The sequence below is a fragment of the Trichomycterus rosablanca genome, chromosome 19 (assembly GCF_030014385.1).
Source record: "Trichomycterus rosablanca isolate fTriRos1 chromosome 19, fTriRos1.hap1, whole genome shotgun sequence".
In the NCBI taxonomy this organism is placed as follows: Eukaryota; Metazoa; Chordata; class Actinopteri; order Siluriformes; family Trichomycteridae; genus Trichomycterus; species Trichomycterus rosablanca.
Window position 1 is genome coordinate 8,214,347 of NC_086006.1, and position 22,491 is coordinate 8,236,837.

Genomic DNA, 22,491 nt, shown 5'->3' on the forward strand with positions numbered 1-22,491 from the left:
TTGCTTTTAAAGTTTTATCCCTAATTTGGTTACACCTCCCGTCAACCTAGAAAGGCATCTATCCTGCCAGGCAAGAATTTTACTAGGGTTTTGACAGAACATGTATTTGTCAGTGGTTTGGTTACATCATGACAGAAATGAATGTACTCCTTACACAAGATTCATCAGTTCACAAGGTTATATTGAACACAGTCATGGACAATTTTGTATCTCCAATTAACCTGACTGCATGTCTTTGGACTGTGGGAGGAAACCAGAGCTCCTGGAGGAAACCCACACAGACACGGGGAGAACATACAAACTCCACACAGGAAGGACCCGGACCGCCCCACCTGGGGATCTACCCACTGAGCCACTCTGCCGCCCTGTTTCTTTCTTAAAAACAGCTTTGGTTTTATATAACGATCAGTTTACTTTTAAAAGCTCTGATTATGCACTTGCTTGCAGACAGACTGTAAACAGAACCAGTAGCTACTCAAATGAAAGACAACAAAGATGTACAAGGAGCATATAAATTATTTATTCAGTCTCATCCTCACATATCAAATACAAAATATTAAATGACTTTTTCATAAATAAAAATTATTATTAAAATTATTTTAAAAAAAACTCTGCATTATAATCATTATGTAAGAACTAAAAGCACTTTAAATGTAATACAGTTCAATCAATAACAATAATATTTTGATGTGAATCTTTTTTTGCTGTAAAATGTGAAAAGTGCATAATTTATTGTAAATGTTAAAAAAAATGCAACTAAAAAGTAACAGTTTCAAGACAAAACCTGAGGAGCAACAGGGGTCTGGCTTCCCTGTTGTTGTTTTTTTTTTGTTTTTTTTAATGATTTACAATGCACACTTTAAATATCCTCTGATTATTTTTGACCTGGATTAGAATACATAAGCACTGAAAACTGTATTTAAAAATACAGTTCTCATTTTTAAAGCACATAATGATCAAAAATAAAAAAGATCCACAAATCAAAGAAAATATAGTGTATAGTCGCAGGCACAAGGGTTCATATTTACAATTATTTCGACATCACTAGCTCTTTGTGAACACTTAAAGCTTAATATCCTCCTGCATAACAGGAAAATAAGAACTAAAGACTAAAAATAGTAAAAAATGGCATGTTATGCTTATTGCATAGTCGTCAGTGCACAAAATCATGTCTGATTTACTAGTGCAGTGATGTGTGTATTGCTGGGCATTATGAAACAACTAGACTAATTTAAAAAAGTACATTGTGTGGCTAATTGATTGTATTTTATTTGTATGTCTTTTCTACAGTAGCTTTTCTTAGTGTATGAATATTCATACCCGTGTTAAACAACTGATTAAAATAATCAAAACAAATGTGGCATCACATTTGGGTGATGATGATTAAGTGTGAAGGCTGTGGGTAGAGAGTGAATGACTTGTGCCAGCTTCCAGCCCATTCCCAGAGATCACATATTGCAGTGGCAGGAACGAGAAACCCCATCTAAACTTCCTCCACTTAGACACAGCCAATTGTGTCTGCTAGAGGCCTGGTCAGGTCGGTAGCAGTGCTGAGACTCCACAGTGGTGTACTAGCATGTTGAACTGATGTGCCACCTGAGCATGGCGACTTTGGCAGCACAGAGAGATAACTTTGAGGTGTTTGAAGGGGCAGCTTTAAATGTCACCACTGCTGTCTCCCAAGAGTACAGGCATTACCTCCAGCGTACAAAGAAGCGCAAAATTATGTCTGATGATAGTGCAGAGCCAGGTGTAGCATTTAACGGAAAGGACAAGTTTCGGATCGAAACTTTCAATGTTGTCATTGACAAACTTGTGTCCTGTCTCAACCACCGTTTGAATGCATACACACACTTAACTGAGCTATTTGATGTTCTTTTCATGCCTGACAATATGTCCAACAGTGAGCTCACTTTAAAGGCTAACTCACTCGCTGCAGCATGTCCTTCAGATCTGAACATGAGCCTGGCAGATGAATTGATACAATAAAATAAAGTAAAATGCTCAAAACCATGATCAATTTGAATTTACAGTCAACCTTTCCAAATGTCTACATAGCACTTTTGACTGTGCCCATCACAAATTGTGAAGGGGAGCGTTCATTCTCCAAACTGGCTCGTGTTAAGAATGAACTCAGGATTAGGATGCGCCAAAACCGCCTGAACTCAGTCACTTCTGGCCATTGAATCAGATTTGGTCAGACAGCTTAATTTTTATGAATTAGTGGATGACTTTGCAAGAAAGAAGAGTAGAAAGAAACTTATATAAAATCGATTCTTGTGTTAGGGTTAGTTATTGACAGGTTGTTTAATGTATTCATTTATTTATGTTTTTGGAGGGGGGGCGCCCAGGGGCTCTTTGCCCAGGGGCCCAGACTATCCTTAAATCCGTCCTTGCACCTGAGTGCTAACTGCAATTTTTAATCGTTTGGAACTGAGGATAGTAATTTTGCAATACGAATAGCAATAGGAAAAGTACATGGTCACATTTGTCTGATGCTTCTCTTCTTGTTCGCTCTGTTTTGCATCGTAATTCAGTTGTGGCCAATTGGAGCCTCTCTCTCACTGCTGCTACACCCACCCCCAACTAAGGTGGCCGAAGCTGCCACACGCTCCCTCCAACAGACACACAGCTAATCGCTTCTTTTTATGTTGCTTTATCCTGATAAGGATAAACAGTAGATAATTAATATGCTCCACTCTTAATTAATAAACACAAAACCAACTGCGTAATATTTTTTCTAATAGTATCTTGGGAGGCATGGTAGTGTACAGCTTAAGGACAAAGCTTCAGCCCAGTGTTTCCAAAATGGGTTTCAGACCCCACATGACTCATTTACATTTTCAGCATTTAGCAGATGCTTGTATCCAAAGCGACTGACAATTCTGACTGAATACAGTTTAAGGGCCTTGCCCAACAGTGGCAACATGGCAGTAATGAGGCCTGAACCTGCATCCTTCTGATCAGTAGTCCAGTACCTTAACCGCTGAGCTACAGACTGACTGCAACTGATAACAAATGACGTTCTGGTGCATCTTAATGTGAACATTTCTGTAGTATATTAGAGGACTTTGAAATGTGACCTGAACACAAGAAATCTGTATCTGTTACAGATCATTGTTAAACAATACAGTGTCAAAGGTGGATTTGATTGAGGAGAACATATTATTTTCGCATTACCCATTAGAACTTCTAAAAAACACTTTGGATTGAATCACATATTTGATTTATGTTCTTTATACTGTAGATCGGCAAGCCAGTGTGAAAGACGACCACGTTGGTGCTGATGAAGACACAGTGTCAGTAGATCATCCTTTAATCTGATATGAACAGGTTCAGTTTATCCCAGACCTCAACAGTTTATATAGCGTCCAGATTTATAAAATCTCACAGAAAGCATAAAAGCTAGAGATTAAGGGGGTTGTGAGGGGGCTGATCATCAACTAACCTCCCCGTTCACCTCTGTCTGTTCATCCACTTTTACATCTGCATCTCTGTCTGTCTCTACACTCCTCTCTCCATCTCGGTCCAGTCCGTCTTGTATGTCATCCGAGTTACCGGAGTCACTGCTTGCTGCAAGTCTGAAGGTGGGTGAGTATCTGCACATAGATCAATGTCTTTTAGCATTAGCACTGATACTCAAAACTGATACGTTTGGGTTTTATACAAGCTCATCAATACACACCTGCCACTGGCTTCTGAACCCTGGATGAGTCTACGACAAGTCTCCATCTGCACATCCAGTCCCCTCTTCATACTGCACATCTCCATATACTCATGCAAATGCCTGGTCATGTCATTCTTTGCTGTGACAAGTTCCAGCTGTGGGAAGGAAGAAATATTAGTAAAGCTAAAGTATGTAGCATTTGGGGGGGACCTTAAACTTGTGATATATGATCATACTTATGTCTACAACTCCAAGTTCAATATACACAGAACAGCCATAACATTAAAACCACCTCCTTGTTTCTATAATCACTGTCCATTTTTATCAGCTCCACTTACCATATAGAAGCACTTTGTAGTTAGACAATTATGGACTGTAGTCCATCTATTTCTCTGCATGCTTTGTTAGCCCCTTTCATGCTGTTCTTCAATGGTCAGGACCCCCACAGGACCACCACAGAGCAGGTATTATTTGGGTGGTAGATCATTCTCAGCACTGCAGTGACACTGACATGGTGGTGGTGTGTTAGTGTGTGTTGTGCTGCTATGAGTGGATAAGACACAGCAGTGCTGCTGGAGTTTTTAAACATCTCACTGTCACTGATGGACTGAGAATAGTCCACCAACCAAAAACATCCAGCCAACAGCGCCCCGTAGGCAGCGTCCTGTGACTCTGTGATCTTAAAGATGACCAACTCAAACAGCAGCAATAGATGAGCGATCGTCTCTGACTTTACATCTACAAGGTGGACCAACTAGGTAGGAGTGTCTAATAGAGTGGACAGTGAGTGGACACGTTATTTAAAAACTCCATCAGCATTGCTGTGTCTGATCCACTCATACCAGCACAACACACACTAACACACCACCACCATGTCAGTGTCACTGCAGTGCTGAGAATGATCCACCACCTAAATAATACCTGCTCTGTGGGGGTCCTGACCATTGAAGAACAGGGTGAAAGCAGGCTAACAAAGCATGCAGAGAAACAGATGGACTACAGTCAGTAATTGTAGAACTACAAAGTGTTTCTATATGGTAAGTGGAGCTGATAAAATGGACAATGTGTGTACAAACAAGGAGGTGGTTTTAATGTTATGGTTGATATTTGTTATGGTGTATATTTGCGTCAAGACAAATGTTAATATTAGAGATGTGCCGATCGGGGTTTTTGGCACCGATTCCGATCTGCGATCTCCTTTCAGGGACATCGGCCGATAGCCGATTGCGATCGGGGGGAGGGGGGGTTGGGGGGGTTTAGCAGTAAATAAAATAAATAAACTTAAAAAGAGCCTCACAGTGAAGATAAACCGGAGCAGCGCGCGCGTGTGTGTGTGTGTGCCCTTAGAAGATACGCTTTGTTCACAGTATCGCTATAAGTGATTCATTGATTCATGAGTCGATTCGTTTTATGTGAAGCGTAAGTTTCTCTTCTCAGTTATCTCTCCGTGTTTACTGTTATTAATTAAATGTCGTGATTTTAAATAAACACCAGCTACTACAGAACATTCTGTGTGACTCTCTTACATTAAAAAGCTTAATTAAACTGCTATTACCACAGATCTGTAACCGACCGTCAGACTCGTTCCGTCTAAGGAGCTAAAAGTTCAGCAGATGATCCTGAACTAACGAATTTGGTAATTAATAAACTTTTGCCTCTGATTGGCTCTGTAACATTTTCTGTTCTCATCTACATCACAAGTAAGAACCGCTTACGATTTACCAAAGTGAACCAGGAGTTTATATAACGTGCTGATAGAATCGACTCAGATGTGACCGGGTTGAATTATCTTTTTAAAGTAAATATTACAATCAGCAAAATTACATCGTATGTATGATGCACAAAGTTAATGATGTTATTTTAGGTCATGAAGAGCTTTCACTGTGGTTTCTGTACGATGGTTGATGAATGGTGATGTGATGGTTGGCGTCTGGATCAATCCACTGAGCTGTTAACTTAACATGATCTTTATATATCACACGATCGGATCGGCTACTTTTAGGAGATATCGGCCGATCGCCGATAGCATATTTTGATTAAAAATCGGCCGATACCGATTCATAGCCGATCGATTGTCCCATCTCTAGTTAATATATAGCAATTTTAATAACAGCAATGTTTTACATGTGCTCTTTACCTCAATCTGGCCAATGGTAGCCTGGTACTCCTGCTCTCTGGTTTTAAAAACAGACTCAGTCTCGTTTATCAGACTGCGCAGATTTCCATCCTGACAAAACAAAACAAATTTTCACTTGTTGCTGAATCCTTTTTGACCCCTAACAAGCCAAAAACATCCACAAGAACTCTCAAACTGTTTTATTTAAAACAACTGCAGGACATCCAAAATGAAGCTGCCTTATTTACCTGCTCGTGTGTTTCTCCATTGTACTCAGCAGCACAGGCTGTCGCAGAGAGAGCGCTTGTAGCTGCAGCACCATTAGAAGAGGAGTTAACAACAGGGCTGTTAGAAAAGTCTCCCCACAGCAGCAGAGTCTCCTCAGTCTCCTCCCAGGCCAGACTGTCACAATCATCATCAAACTCAAACGTCTCCCTCCTGGCAACACAAAAAACATCAGGGGCTGTACATACAGTATATCATCATTACAAAAACCCAAACATTACGGCATGATTTGAAATTCTACCATAACAAAAGGAGTTTAATTTTGAAGCCTAATAATAGAATAAACTGAAAAATAAAAAGCCATGAGAGCCAGTTTTGCATCTGACAAATGTGAAATACAAAAACTATAAAATTAGTGTTTGATCTTGAAATTAAGGCCTAAAAGTGCAATCCCAGGTTGTGTTTTTTGAATATCAGACAAGGATGTGTAATGCTGGAGCAAAAAACACTGAATTTGATATTACAATTTTGAGAAAACAGCTAAATAAAATTTCACTGCGTCTGTACAATGCACTCACAAGAATAAATGTGGCAGCAAACTTTATAGATAAAAGCCAGCTTGGGAAATTAGATTAAATTATTGTCCTTGTAGGGCCGCTCGGTAAAAACACACGCTAGCACACCAGAGCTGGGCTGAGTCGTCACATGAACGACTGGCCTGTTGTTTATATAGGGGTGGGGTAGTAATAAGCTGGATAGTGTCTCCTCATAACTGATGGAACTATGACCTCTGCTGGCTGATTAATTGCCCCTGCACAGGGGTGGGGAAGGAGTGTGTTGATCAGCGTGTGTCTCTCCGTACACAACGCTGATCCGCATTAGCACTCGCCTACTGGAGGTGACAAAATGCATACAGATGCTGCCCACGTGTCTGAGGGGGCGTGGGTTAGCTTTCAAAATCAGAGTGGGGATCGGCATTAGTGGAAAGGAAGCGTGATGAAATCAGGTAATTGGATACGCTAAAAGTTGGGAGAAAAAGGGGGAGAAAATGCATAAACAAAATACAATATTTATATATTATATTGTCCCACCTGCCCGGATTTCCTTCTGCAGTTGATGGTTTAAAAGAAATTATTTTATTCCCAAATTTCTGGTATTCCACAGCGTTCTCTGTTTTCCCCCTTTATAGAAGAGTAACCTGATCATCTAATTCTAAATATGTCAATGATTCCAAAATAAAGCAATAAGCCACGAGAGGCCGTGCGTTACTGTGATTTTAGCACGGGGATGACGTTTTTGAAACTTCTTTCCCGTGCTAAAATCATAGCAGTAACGCACGGTCTCGAGTGGCTTATTGCTTTTATAAAACGGCGGTCAACATAAAATACAATAAATACAACAAATTCATAAATAGTTCGATTAACAGTGTTGCTAGGCAACATGAAGGCGAACATAACATTAACTTTTTTTTTCAGTGGCGTATTAATATGGAATGATGTGAGGTGGTCCTAGGTGTGCGTTTATCGGGGATTTTACAACGGCTTCGAATGCGGCTCAGCCAATCAGATTTTAGAACCGGAACTATCCGTTTTATAATTCCTCTTTTAATACTTAAATAAAAATTCAAGAGAATTAACAAATCACAGATTCTTCTTTTTACTGCCTTGTACTACTTTAATAAAAAAAAAAATATGCAGAAAAGCCCCCAGTATCATGATTAAAATATCTAAACAAGGAAGTCAAAAAATGAGAATGTCAAGTTTGAAAAGAAGAAACTGCAAATTATTATTATTATTATAATTTTTTTTTAAAAATATTATAAATTATTAAAAACAAAGCAATATCGAAATGTGACCACTAGGTGGCAGTATGTCACTACAATAAACAAACTGGTGCGCAGCTATTGTGGTGGTATTTTGCTGGTATTTTTTTTTTTTTTTTAATGTTACTATAAATTCCTAAAAATGTTATTGATATAACTTATCACCTGTTTAATATAATGGAACAGAATGACAATACCCCCAATCCACAAAAGGCATTATTGATAACTACTTAGTATGAGGTGTATAAACGGTCCGTGTACCTTTGGTAATTCGTTTTTCACTTTAAATCCCAAAGTTGAAAAACAAGAAAACGGGTCGTTTTTTGTTTTTAGTTTCAAAAACCAATATTGAAAAACGGGAAAACGGGGCGTTATTCGTGTTTCGTTTTAAGATCAAAAATCAAATAACAAATAAGCAGAAATTGAAAAACGGGTCGTATTTTAATTTTCCAAAATCAAAATTTTTCATCAGTTCAACCAGAAATAAAAGTGCGAGCGCGTGCACGTGCTGAGGTGCGTGTACACGCTTCATATAAAGTGTAAATCAGGTACAAGTGTTGAGAAGACGGAGCAAAAAGTCATAATAACATTACACCGCGTCCCCTGTTATATTACCGTAATACAGGCTTATTTGTTATTTGATTTTCGTACATGTCACGGTGAAGCTATTACATCTAATGCTTCTTTTTAATCAGTGTTCTGCCTATTATTTACCACATAACTTTTTGAAATATATTTGATTGTTGTTGCTCCTTGTTCACTGCAGAGTTAGTTCGTGCAATTTTATAAATTTTTGGATGTTTATTGGCCGAGAACAAGAAATATTGAATCGCCTCGGTTAAGGATTCGAATCTTCGTACTGAATCAGGAATCACGAGTCCGAGATCTCAATGAACCCGGATCCTATGAGTCCTCTGATTGGCACTGGCTCTGAGTGCACGGAAGATAAGTGATATTTGGATCCATTTTCATGCAGTAAATCAATCGCAATCAAGATGTCAGTACAAGTGACTCAAGTGAACCGAATCACATTACTGAGTGACTCAGACTAACCCGAGTCCATAAAATGAACCGAATTTACCACCACTATGTGACATGTACGATTAGTTATGCCTGTATTACAGAACTGAGTCCTATACGGTAATAATAATAGTAATAGGATAAATAGTTCTTGTGTGAATAACAAAGGCAGGAAAAAGTACAGCAGACACAAAAGTCAGAACAGGGGACGCGGTGTAATGTTATTGTAACTTTGTGCTCCGTCTTCTCAACACTTGTACCTGATTTACACTTTATATGAAGCGTGTACACGCACCTCAGCACGTGCACGCGCTCGCTCTTTTATTTCTGGTTGAACTGATGAAAAATGTTGATTTTGGAAAATTAAAATACGACCCGTTTTTCAATTTCTGCTTATTTGTTATTTGATTTTTGATCTTAAAACGAAACACGAATAACGCCCCGTTTTCCCGTTTTTCAACTTTGGGATTTAAAGTGAAAAACGAATTACCAAAGGTACACGGACCATAAACACTGACAATCTGTGGGATATGTTGAAGCACTTACTTTTCACCACTATCAGAAATCACACTACAATGCTAAATGAAAAGAATAGCTACTCTGAAAGACACAAATGGGTTTTAGGGTACTATTTAACTAATTCAATGAACTAGAAATCAATGTGAAAAAGTCATGCAGACACACTCAAAATAGAACTCTCAAAATGCATTAGCCCTAAAAACCCTAAAAATGTGCACAGCAATGGCCAATATGTAACATTTGCACATGTCACGGTCAGGAATATATTAAATATTGGGCTGAGTACAGCAAATATGGGCAGTATAATATAACCTGAGTAATTTTTATAAGGACCAAAACAAAGACAAATGACATGAAGGCTGAGGTGTTTTGTACGAACCAACCGAAGGGCTACTGAGGCTCAAACTACTGATCACCACTTAAAAACTGGCGATAACATGAATGTGTCAACACAGTGCATAAAACCCTTCTGTATATGGGGGTAGTCAATGTGCCCATGCTAAATCTTGTCCACCGTCCAAAGCACCTAAAATGGGCTAGCATCTGAACTGGACATTGGAGCAATTAAAGTAGGTAGACTGATAAAACATTCTGTTTTCTTATTGTGTGGATGGCCGGGCATGTGTGCATTGTGTACCTGTAGAAGACATGGCACCAGAATGCACTGTAGGATGATACAACTCAACATATAGAAGTTAAAGGAACTGCCACAGAACTCTTTCAGATGTCTTATGGAGTCCATGTCTCAGTGATTTTGACAGCATATTAGATGGGTGGTCACCAATTTTTTTAGCTCATCTGTGTATTATTTAAAGATACCACTGTTTGTGTACTAACTTGCCATACAATTAGTATGACAGTATTATTATTTGGGACAGTGACTGTTCTGCAGTTACTTTAACATTTACAAGCTGTTGTCCTGGTTTTCATGTTCAAACACCCCTTTCCCTCATTCCTGATAGGGTTTTCTACCCACCCAAATTGTTTTCCAAGTGTATTCTTATTAGCATGTCTGTCTAGCTCTGAGAGGCTAAAGCATGACGGTTTGTATTAAGGTGACCTTATATTATAAAGTCACTCACAGCTGACTGAGCATACGCTTCATCTCATCTGTGATGTTGAGAGATCCAGCACCCTCCTCTTTGTGGTCTGTACTGGGTGCCTCAGACATTTCAGCATTTTCCTCTTCAGATACTCCTTTACGCTCCTTCTTTTTACATACCGCTGCCACCTAAAACACACACGTGCTTAATAATGTTTTTAGAACTAGACAAACAGAAATGTGCATCTTTAGTAAAACACAATCATTCTGATTTTGTGTAGATACATTTAACACACGTGGTTTTAAGGATTCCAGTGGCTACATATGGCATTTAGCTTTTGGAAAGGTCAAAGACAGGTTAGTACGTGGCTAGCAGGGCCAGCTAATTCGCTAGCTAAAAGCTCTGGTGTTTAAGAACTCACTATTCTCACATAATGGTTGAAATATTGCATGTGACAATTGTAAAGCTGGCCATTTGACCAATCTAAAGCATTCAAAAGGTTTGAACCATTAAAAGTAATGGTAAGCTCGAAGCCAAACTTATAAATAGATTACATAACATTCTACCAGTAAGACAACCACACAGCAGTAATGTATACATACCCCTTTCTGGTCGGCAGGAGCTCTCGAAGGACTGACATGAAACATCATATCGTCCGAGTTTCTCTGCTGAGCCACGTCACAGAGCTTGGCAGTGATGTCAATACGTCTACAAATATCCATGTCTACCTTCATGGCTTTCTCTTGAATTTTCGAGTCCAAATCTGACATTTGCTTCTTAACAGACATAGAAAAACATAATTATATGGTCAATTTCTTACAGTAAGGGTTAATTTATAATAAAAATGTATAACAGGCATGATAAAAGCCAGACAAAGAGAGATAATGATGATGAAAGAAAGGTATGTGCTCAGGTATATTGTCTAAAGGAGAAGGTTAACAACATTTGATCAAAACATAAAAAGGGCATTTGGGTGGTGCACTAGTTTTATTACACTGGTCCACCACCTCTGAGACCCAGGTCTCAGTAGTGTCACCCAAGGCTGGATGGGATGTTACCTCACCTGCTCATACAATAGCAAACTCTGCTGTCTGATTAAGATGCTGGCACGAGTGGCAGAGGAATACTTGTATCAAGTGTTTTTTTGTGCATGTTACGTGTGTTTACGTAAGACTCCGCTGCTATTCGGTGAAAAGAAGAGGCAGACTGTATGAGCCTATGATCATCCACATCCATCGTGGAGGTTGTAGATGAGGTGGTGGTTGGCAATAAAACAATGGTGGAGTTGGACCAAGATGTAGCCCCATAAATTGAAGACTGGGGGGGAGGGGCAAATCTACTAAAAATGGGGGGCATTCTAAAACATTTCTGCCATATTAACAACTGATGGAAACACTGACAGATCCTAACATTGCATGAAACTAGAGAAAGGAATTTGTTAACTATGTTTACTACCTAATAATTTCTAATACTCATTATACTGAGGGAGACATTTTAAGCATATCTTAATAACGAGGAAATATTTTCCCCAATATTTATACTTTAAGTTGGACTGCCTGACAGATGTGTTTTGAAAATGTAGTAAATGTTGAATATTTTTATTTGAAAAGCAGGGGGAAGAAGTAAAACCATTTTAAATGGAGAACAAAATACCTAAGCCAGGGATAAACACTTAATCATAAATACAGAAAGAAAGTACTTTAATTTTGTAAGGTTGTGCATACAAACATTTGAATAATTGTTTATAATGAACACAGATAATGTAATTCAGGCAGTAGGAGCAGAAGGTGTGGGGTTAAGTTTAGGTTCAGGGCATCACAGTGAACACATGCAGTCCAGATGATACAACATCAGGGTGGTTTATGGCCGAGTGACAAGCTAAGTCAGTAAATGTGAGAACAATAAACGTCTGTGCAGGGTGTGAAAACGGACTGATCGACTGCCTATTTGTTTAGCTTGTTGTTGAGCTTCTAGAGAAATTTGCTAAGAAGTTTGACTTTGTTTGCTGATTGATTGTGATTGCAATAAGATAATCTCTGAATGAATTACAGAACAAATGTTTATTTATTGCTGTATGACCAACACAGTGCAGCCCTAGTAAAGAAAAAGCATTTGTGTTGTATTGTAGACAGTAAAATCTAAAAATTTACACATTATACAACCAGTTTAAGAACATAAACAACTTTATTACACTAGTATTTTTCCACCTATCCATTTTCTGTAACCATTCCACCCTGTTATAGTTGAGGTGGGTCCGGCACCACTTGGAAACACTGGGCGCAGTGCAAGAATACAGCTTGAACGAGGGACCAGTCCATCACAGGACAATACTTTCACCATTCACTTCTAGCAGCTAATCCTCCTTCTGCATGTTTCATCGAAGTACCCAAAAAAAGCCATGTGGACATGGTGGAACATGCCAAGCCTCTTACTGTGACTGAAGATGAGGTTTACCCCCAGAATCCTGTTGCTGTCTGGCACTAGCATTTACCCTTAGGGCATTAAATGCTTGGGGCAGTGGTGGGGCTTGAACCAGCAACTTTCCCATTATTGGTTCAGTCCCTTAACCAAGTTGTACTAAGTGTGTCACTGTGCAGCCCCTTTTGCACTCTGCCCCACCCAAGGGTGACACTGCACCTGTCCTGACTTTTCTACAACATGTTACCAGCATGACTCACTAGACTGACTCACATGAAACAAGGTCACTACACATTTCACTATACAGTTTGTTGTTTAAAGCATGTTCCTTATTCTTTAAGAACCTTTGTATTTGTAATTCTAATTCTGATATCAGATAATAACCTAACCCCATGCTACCATAGAAACAGTACTGTATTAAACACAGACAATTCTCCCAGCTTTTACAGTTTTTTCAGTAGATAGATAGATAGATAGATAGATAGATAGATAGATAGATAGATAGATAGATAGATAGATAGATAGATACTTTATTGATCCCGAAGGAAATTAAAGTAACACTAAATGAGCAACGTCAAATACTTACATCAGACATGAGACTTTTAAAGACGACGAGTTCTGTTTTAAGGCGTTCCACTTTCTCATTGAGTTCTTTCTGTATGGCATCAGACTCCTCAGCACTCTGTTATTAAAACAACAGATAAGCAAGTCAGGATGTAGATACATGAAAATCAAACTACAGTGGTGTAAGCAAACATGAAATAAAGATCAACTATGATGGCTATTGCTCAAAGACAAATGATGACAAAGTTTCTGTTTATTTTTTCTCAATAAAATAAAATACTGTATTTGTGCTTATCTTTTATTTATTTAAATAATTAATGCCCTTTTATTTTTGAGGTAGGTACAAACTATCCAAAACAATGCTGCACATTTCTCTTTTTTTGTAAAAAAAAACTGAAATGAAATAAATCCCACAATAAATAAATGAATGATTAATACAAATAAAGAAAGTATCCTCACATAAATAAATTTGGCTAGAAAATTCCAAACCTGGCAACCCTGTAGTGACGTCAACCAGGCGAGGTGAATAGCGCCAGTTCCCTCTGCTGTTTAAAATGAATATCGATTCATTATACATGTAAACCGATTTGAATCGTTACACACGTGAATCGATTTTTAACTGTCTTGTGGTGCATCGTTACATCCCTACTCCTGAATATGTTTCATGGTTTGCTGTTGATCTGGAATTTCTATAAATGTTTTCTACAAACCAAATTTCAAAGAAGTTAGAACAGCAGATAAAATGCAAATACAATCAGAAAGCAATGCTGTCTTTTATAGGTATTCGTCTCAAAAAGGAAATGCACCATCCTGACAGTGCAGAAAGGTTCAGAAGCCAGCGTCAGTCATGGTATCTGGGGGTGTGTTAGTGCCAATTATATATCTGAACATATAGGTTTGGAAATTAATGCATGTATAATGCTAGTCCTTAACTATACAACAATAATAATGAACTGGAGAAGGTTACAGGTGGGTGGCGGTGCTGAGCTCTTACATCTTGAAAGGTCTTGACCATGGACTCCATTTTTTGGCACTTGGACCACTCCTCCTCCCATCTGCAACAGGGCAAAAAAAAACTTAAGTTCCAAGTCATTTTTTTTCCCAGACTTCATTAGATGTGGTGTAACAGAGAAGTACAGTGTCACCTTGATGGCAGCATACGTCTCTGTAAAACCGCAATATACACCACTGTGTCAGTGGTACCTGCAAACATATACACGTAACCCATTCTGTGGGCACTGATGCACCACCATACCTTAACAGATCAGGTTGCAGTACTTGGTGCAGTGGTAGACTGTTAAGAGTCAACATTTTTCCGAAGTACTCCCAAGCCTGTGTATCTATATTTGTCACAATGGCATTAAATTTTCTTACGTGATGCCCTCTGAGACCTTGCACATTTAACAGTGGTTTCCAGTCTTACCCTACATGGACCAAGATTGCCTGAATGTTTTCACAACATTATGTACAGTGGATGGTAAAAGACCTAAATTATTCACAGTCTTGCATTGGTAAACCAACAATTCTATCTAAGCTGTGAGCTTTGGATGCTTGTAAAAACTGATCCTTGGGTGGATATCCTATTATACCTAATTATTATTTTTAGTTACTGTGCAACTGTGTAAGAGTTTGTCCTTCTATAAAGTGCTATGATGCTTACTAAAATCACTATGGTGATGGTGAACCCAGGCATGAAACCCAAGCATGAAAAGCAGTTCCACTGAATAGGGTCATTGATTCAACCTGTTTTGTTTAGGGTTGTCATGCAGGGTGTCATGCAATACAGTTTTGACCTCTGGCTTGTTGTTTAGCCCTTCAGACTTGGTAGTTGGTGGACTTTGTCATAGTGTGCACATACACAGAAGTGTCTCTAAGAAAAGTGAAAGTCTCTGAAGTCACAGTAATTAATTGGTGCCTGCTACACCCAAATTGGCATTGCCGTTTCTGCCTTTGCCTGTACAATTGCATCTGTATCCAGTATGTAATAATAGACATATTCTGCCTAAATTAATAACACAAACAATGATACTTCAAGTTTTATTAAACACATTAATGAATCATTCATAATTCACTATTGTAGGCTGTAAAATCTAGAAGGAGGCTTTAAGTGGTCAGGTAAAACTGGATAGCCCTAGTGATATTAATTAACAATATTAAACTTAGTTTGGCACATTTATAGACTCAGTATAGATTTTTATTTTAAATCAGCAGCGTTTTCTGTGGTTCTAGATTATTACTGCAAATAAATTAACTTTTTATTAAATGCAGGTAATATGTTCTTACTGACACAGAATCTAGAAGTATTTCTAGTGTGATGACATTTCTGACTGGTCATGGTTTTGAGAGTTTAATGTTTTATTGTTTATCTTATTCACCAGTGCATATTTTACCCTTGATGTGGTAGCAACAGTAATGAATTTGCTCAATTTATACACTATTTGTCTTAATTGTGATTTGATAAAGACACAAAACTTGTGTGTGTGTGTGCTTGTGTTGCCTTTCCCAGGTTTAAACAAGTCTGGATTCATTCAGTATTAAAAAGCCAATAAAAAGCCAAATAAAATAAAGAATTTGTTTATTAGTTTGACTTTCATAAAACCCAGACAAAAAAGACATTTCCTTATTAGGGAGCAAATTTTTCATCTTGCATCAGGGTTAGCATGTACTTGGCTACTATTTCACACAAAGACCTTCCCCATCGTCTAGCCCCACTCCCTGATAATCTTTCATTCCTCTCATAGTTCAGTCATTACACACTACTGCCACACTACTATTACTACTGACTCACCAGAACAAGAACCCAACAGCATCTGATCTTCAGACTCATCAAAGTTCATATAGAAATAACGTCTTATGAAATGGCTTAATATTTTTATGCAAAAAAAAAATCATCAGACACAATTAGCCGTGTCCAAAAGAGCCAGAAAACCTCATGAAAAACAGACTTTATTCATTCCTGCACATAAACTGCCAATTCAGCCTGGAAGCAATACAACACTGCCAGACAAAAGGCTCGAACACTATGTACTCAACACTTTAATACAGTAACCCAACCTTTTTGTAACACCAGCCTGCTTTAAGAATTCTCACAAGAGTCAAGTTTCACCATTTCTACTTGTAATACGATATATTGTGAAAAGAAAAAAATTTTTAATGTTGACATTTAATTAGTTCCATGGTAATGATTATACAGGGGTTCTTCAAAAAGTTTCTGCACTTTTTAAAAATTCTATTTATTAAGAATTTCCAAAACAAATTACATGACTAATCTACATAGTCGCCTTCCTTTGCAATGCATTTTCCCAGCGTTGTACCATTTTAATGCCATCAACAAAAAAGTTTTTGGTTGAGCTTATAGCCACTAATACACTGCTGCTTTCACATCATCATCACATAAAAATCTTCTTCCCCTTAAAGCTTGAGTGTCCAAAAAGGTGGAAATCAGATGGAGCTAAATCCAGACTATAAACTCTCTCAGTCCCTTAGACACGACAATTACTACTCCTCTCTCCCTCACCATTTCCAAAGAAAATATAAAAGTGTGGAAACTTTTTGAAGATCCCTCGTAAAGATGATTAGTAGTGTCCTAGTGTCAGTTGTTGTATTTATTTTTGGTTAATATCAAGTCACTTCTGTGTCTGGAATAAATTTGAGAAACAGGCTAACTTCAGATTAATTAGAAAAATTAGGTTAATCTAATTAAGTAGTCAAAGGGACTTCTGGGTTCAGAATTACATCAAATAACCTAAACCACTCCAACGAGACACCGTCTGCAACACTTGCACTTATTATATTTCATTTATTCAGGTGTTTATTTTTTGCCGTTAATTTGTCACTTCTCTATATGTTGACATGACCCAAAGCAAAGTTGACATGACCCAAAGCAAACCCAAAAAGGGTCTAATCTTCTTTTTTAATGCATTTACCACAAAGTTTCCTCCCAATCTAGTTGTATCAAACTACTCACAGCTGTCATTTCAGTACAGCTAAACCAAATTCTTAATGTTTTTGTGAGGTACAGGAGGAACAGGGTGCAAGAATCAAGCCCGGGTCCTAAGAACTCACAACATTTTAATAATAGGTATATATGTATAGGTGTATATGTACAACCAAATTAATGTCAAACTAGTGAACAACTTTTAAACTTTAAGCAAAATCCAAACATTTGGATGTTTCCCATATAATAATGCACAAATTTCAATAAATTACCACAATGATATGTTCATATTTAGCACTGTAGACGTGTTACGCCTACTATTTATAACCAATGTATTTATAACACAAATGTATACATCTGGCCTTTTACTCTGTTTTTGATGTTCACAAAAGGCTTGGTTCAAAGAGACCAGACATGCTATATAGCCCAGGTGAGATAACATGGCAATTCTTTGTTGAAAACCACCATTGTGTGTAAATAATGGCAGAGAAGAATATAATCCTTTTCTATAGAAATATACTTCCCTACAGGACTGTTAATACTTTCTATATAACGAGGAAGAGTGGTTAAGTGGGAAGAGAACAAAGCAGAACAAAGCTCTTCACCTACTCACATCAATCACTATTCACTACTCACATAATCAAATTCCTTCAGAGAAAACATCACAAATCACACTGGGATTAATTGCACCATCACATATCTTGGTATATCAGTATTAAAGAGCTCAGAATATCCCTGCTCTAATTGAGGAGAACAAAGCTAACCCACGCCCCCTCCAACACATGGGCAGCAGCCGTATGCATCTTATCACCTACACTTTGACGAGTGCAGTGCAACTCAGCGTTGTGTACGGAGAGACACACCCTGAGAGCACTCTTTTCTCATCTCTGTGCAGGTGCCATCAATCAGCCAGCAAAGGTCATAATTGCACCAGTCATGGGAGAGAGACCCCATCCGGCTTAGTCCCGCCCATATCTGAACAACAAGCCAATCATTGTTCATGTGGCCGCTCAGCCTTAGCCTGCAGGCAGAGCTGAGACTCGATACGATGTATTCGAGATCCCAGCTCTGGTTCCTGCTTGTGTTTTTACCTCTGCGCCACCTGAGCGGCCCCTCTGCTGTTTAAAGTGAATTTTTAAATCGGTTATTAACTGTCTTGTGGTGAATCGTTACATTCCTACTAAACAATGTGCAATATCATTATCAATATCATTGCTCTTGAGTTTAACTCCTGTGCTATACTTTGCTATGTTAAAACAGATCTAAACTGGAGCTTATTCTGTCTTACCTGAAATACATTTCTGTAATTAATTACAACTGCTTTGCCCTGTTGCAATATTAGTGAGCTACAATTACAGCTAGCTTTAAACAACCGCCATAGAAACCCTATGCTGTCTGATGAACTCGTATTTTACGAGGGAATGCACAGAAATGTAAAACATTTGCCCCTTTTGATGCATTACATTTTAATGCAATTATTAATTAGTGACAGTGATAGCCTAATAAGTAGAACTTTATGGGTTTGAATCCCAGCTCTGCCATTCGGCCACTGTTGGGCCCTTGAAGGCCCTTAACCCTCTCAGCCCCAGGGAGCCGTACAACGACTGACCCTGCACTCTGACCCCAGTTTCTAAAGCGGCTGTAATATGCGGAAGAAAGATTTTATTGTACTATACACGTGTATATGTATATATGACAAATAATTGTGTTAAAGTGATAATAGATAATCCAGGGCAGATGGAACATCTTTATCATCACCACAGCCCCTTTAAACTCTGTTTATCTGTATTTAATCTAGTATATTTATCAGGACGAATGGCAGTATCAGCAATGTACAGTAATCACAGGTGCTTTATGATGTTCGACCAAGAAGGCAGCATAATGCATTATTTATTATTTAAAAGAAATTCTAAGACTAAGCACTTTAAATAACAACTTTAAAGCAGTTTATCAAATTCAATATCAAAAAAAGTCTCTCATTCCCAGAAGTAAAGCACTCAATACATGTTTGTTAAATGTATAAGAATATAAAGGACTTAACTGTAATGATACACAGTTACTGTAGATATACAAAGTAAATACAGTAAATTTACACACCAACATTTACACGCCATTCTATTCTTAAGATACCAGAACCTAAGCAATTAAGCAATCAGAAGACCAGGCGTCTACAAAGACATGATTGACTTTTTGATGTTTGGGAGTTGCTTGCTTGGGGGGATGGCTGAAGCCCTGAGATTGATTTGTGCCCATCCAGGGTATTGCACCAGTGTTTCCTGGTGCAGAAGGGCCATGCCATAACCCTGACCTTGATAAAGCAGTTGATGAAATATGAATGTAGATAGATAGACTGATAGACGGAACGCCTTTGTACAGTACACATGTACAGTACAACAAAAGTCTTTCTTCGCGTATCCCAGCTTGTTTGGATACTAGGGGTCAGAGCGCAGGGTCAACCATTGTACAGTGTCCTTGGAGTATAGAGGGTCCTGGTCATGGGCCCAACAGTGCCTGCGTGGCACAGCTGGGATTTAAACTCTCATTCTTTCAGTTGATAGCCCAAAGCTCTAGCCACTAGCACTGTCCCTTGACTGTAGTCCATTAACCTAAACAATTGGCCTATACTGTAGCATTCCTATATTATTTCTAATTCTGTTTAGCCCCTTCATGTGTCCAAAATTAGCTTGGTGGCACATCTCTGCCCTTTTGTTCTCACCACGCCGATACATGAGCACAACTATTGCAAGTAACACACAATTTAGAACAGCCAACTCAACTTCTAAATGCTTTTGGGTGGTAGAATGAACTTTGCTTTGTTCTTACAGTTTTGGACAGAGATCACTGATCCTGGGAACGTGTTCCGTCTGCAGCTGTACAACACGAGCTTATTCACAAATCCAACAAACTCTCCCTTAAAACAGAAATCACTGCTTATGTATTGAATTGAAATACACTATGTGGACAAAAGTATTGGGACACCCCTCTATTTTTTTATGCGTTTCAGCCACATTAACAGCTAACAGGTGTTATAAATCCATTATATAAAGGAAATTATATGCCTGTACATGACTGTACCCCTGTGTACAAAGCAAGCTCTATAAAGGCATAAGGAAAAACTCCATAGCCCTGAACTTAGCCCCACTGAACAGCTCAGGAATGAGCTGGAACAACAATTAAGGATTCTAGGCCAACCCCAAATTCCACAGACATACTTCTTGTATGTCTTGTGAGTCTTGTGAGAGGCCTTGTTTGAAGAGCAGCTGTTGTCAAAAAAAAATCACATTTAGGTCTAATTGTTTTAGAAACATGCTGTCCAAATACTTTCGGTCATACAAAGTATATTGGCAGTAATTGTTTAATTTAAATTCTCACTGATGGGAGCCAGATATTAAACCTAAATTTAATAAAACATAAATTATGCTGTATTTTACAGCCAACAAATATGAAGCAATTCTACAGTTCCAGATGCACCCTATGGTGCAAACAATCTTTCGAGTTGATGATCCCATGTTTCAGGATAACAAAGCCTTCATCCACACTGGACCTCTGTTAACACCAGATTAGCCTTTATGGCATGCTCTTGAGCACAGACCACTACCTAGATCAAGACTTGCTTCATCCTTTAAATATCTAAGATTTTCTTCATTCCACCACAAACCACAGGATTATAACAACATTCAAAGAATAATTGAAGCATTTTCTAGCCTTTTTCCTTTATCTTTAATTGTTAGTATCTTAACTTCATTTCTTGTCTATAGTGAGGTGTGGTCAAATATAGCAGCTTAGGAACAAATGGACACAAACACAACAGATGGACACAATAACAGAAGGAGTTCTTTGAAAACAGACAACATGGGTTTGATGCACAACAATGTCTCAAAACGGGGTGTACAGAAACGTACCAGATGTGTCAGGGTGTTTAAAAAAGGTAGGTCGAGCACCATGACCCAGAGCAAAAACATATGGCTTCAAGCTGAAATTCCAAAGACAAGATACAATACAATTCTCTGTACAAGTCATAAAATAATCTGCCATGTTCTTATTCACATTGCTCAGGGAACTACGGCTAGAGAAGTCGATCATATGTTACTTCAATAATATAATTGAACACCTTATGAGGTCAAGTAATATCCCTGGTCAAACCAAAACTATATGGTTTCTACAGACAGGATAAATATGCTGCCATGGTCTAGCCAATCACCAGTTATTATAGACATCTCAAAGCTGTAGCTGTCATTTGTGTTTCATATTCATTTATTTATTAGGATTTTAACGTCATTTTAATGATTAGGATTTTAATGGTTCATATTCAAAGGTTCATATTCAATATACTGTATTATATAACATATACAACAATATATATATATATATGAATCACAGGTGGAGATATGAACTACAAGTATATTCAATAACAGAAAATGCTTGTTTACCATTACGTTGAATGTGATGTTTGATTGATCATTTCAGTTCATATGTACAGTTTACCACATGAAAAAAAGAGACCGACTCCACCCTAATGCCACATACAAAATTAGCACTAAAAGCATCAGACACATAAATCTAAACGCCTAACAGTGCATCATTGCAGATGCGCTGGCATTCTTTTCTGCATGTCACTTACTGGAAACTTGTTTGATCACAAACCACAGACTTTTTGCACGATTTAATGCACAATCACAGCAATAAAGTCTGCATCAAAGAGACCCAGCACAACAAAATGTCATGAATAGGCCATTGAGAAAACTCAACCATGTGCAGGATCACTGAATAATAGAATGATCACGAAGGACAAAAACAGAGCGTCATCTCTTAGAAACACTGCTGGGCGTTGCTGAGTTTTTTCTTTATGAGGAAGGCCGTACATACCAGCAACATTCCTGAGATGTGGTTTTGTTTTCCAGGTTAAATAACAGCAGCAATTAAACCTGAGTGCAGCAGAACGAGGCATGTACTCTACAAGTAGGGCTGGGCGGTATGACCAAAAATTTGTATCTTTTAAGATTTTGGTGGTTTTACGGTATATCAGGGTATGTTGTATTTTTGTATGACTGGTACTTTTTATATGTCTGTGGCTTTACTGTTATAAGTACATAGAACATAAAACATTTTAATTTCACCATGTATATAATGAAGGTTTTAAGTACTATAAGCTTTGCTTGG

The 22,491-nt window shown here is 38.1% G+C and overlaps 1 protein-coding gene across 1 annotated transcript in view; it reads right to left on the reverse strand.

The window, feature by feature from the left end:
• Positions 1-540: 540 nt before the first annotated feature.
• iffo2a (intermediate filament family orphan 2a) overlaps positions 541-22,491 on the reverse strand; it is a 36,503-nt gene continuing 14,552 nt past the window's right edge. The window contains exons 2-10 of the mRNA XM_063015763.1: positions 14,389-14,449; positions 13,417-13,512; positions 11,015-11,185; positions 10,452-10,600; positions 7,653-7,657; positions 6,032-6,246; positions 5,805-5,894; positions 3,686-3,822; positions 541-3,599 (exon numbers count right to left, since the gene is read on the reverse strand). Coding sequence (XP_062871833.1) covers positions 3,440-3,599; positions 3,686-3,822; positions 5,805-5,894; positions 6,032-6,246; positions 7,653-7,657; positions 10,452-10,600; positions 11,015-11,185; positions 13,417-13,512; positions 14,389-14,449 — 1,084 coding nt within the window. The 3' untranslated portion in view covers positions 541-3,439. The remainder of the gene's footprint in view (positions 3,600-3,685; positions 3,823-5,804; positions 5,895-6,031; positions 6,247-7,652; positions 7,658-10,451; positions 10,601-11,014; positions 11,186-13,416; positions 13,513-14,388; positions 14,450-22,491) is intronic.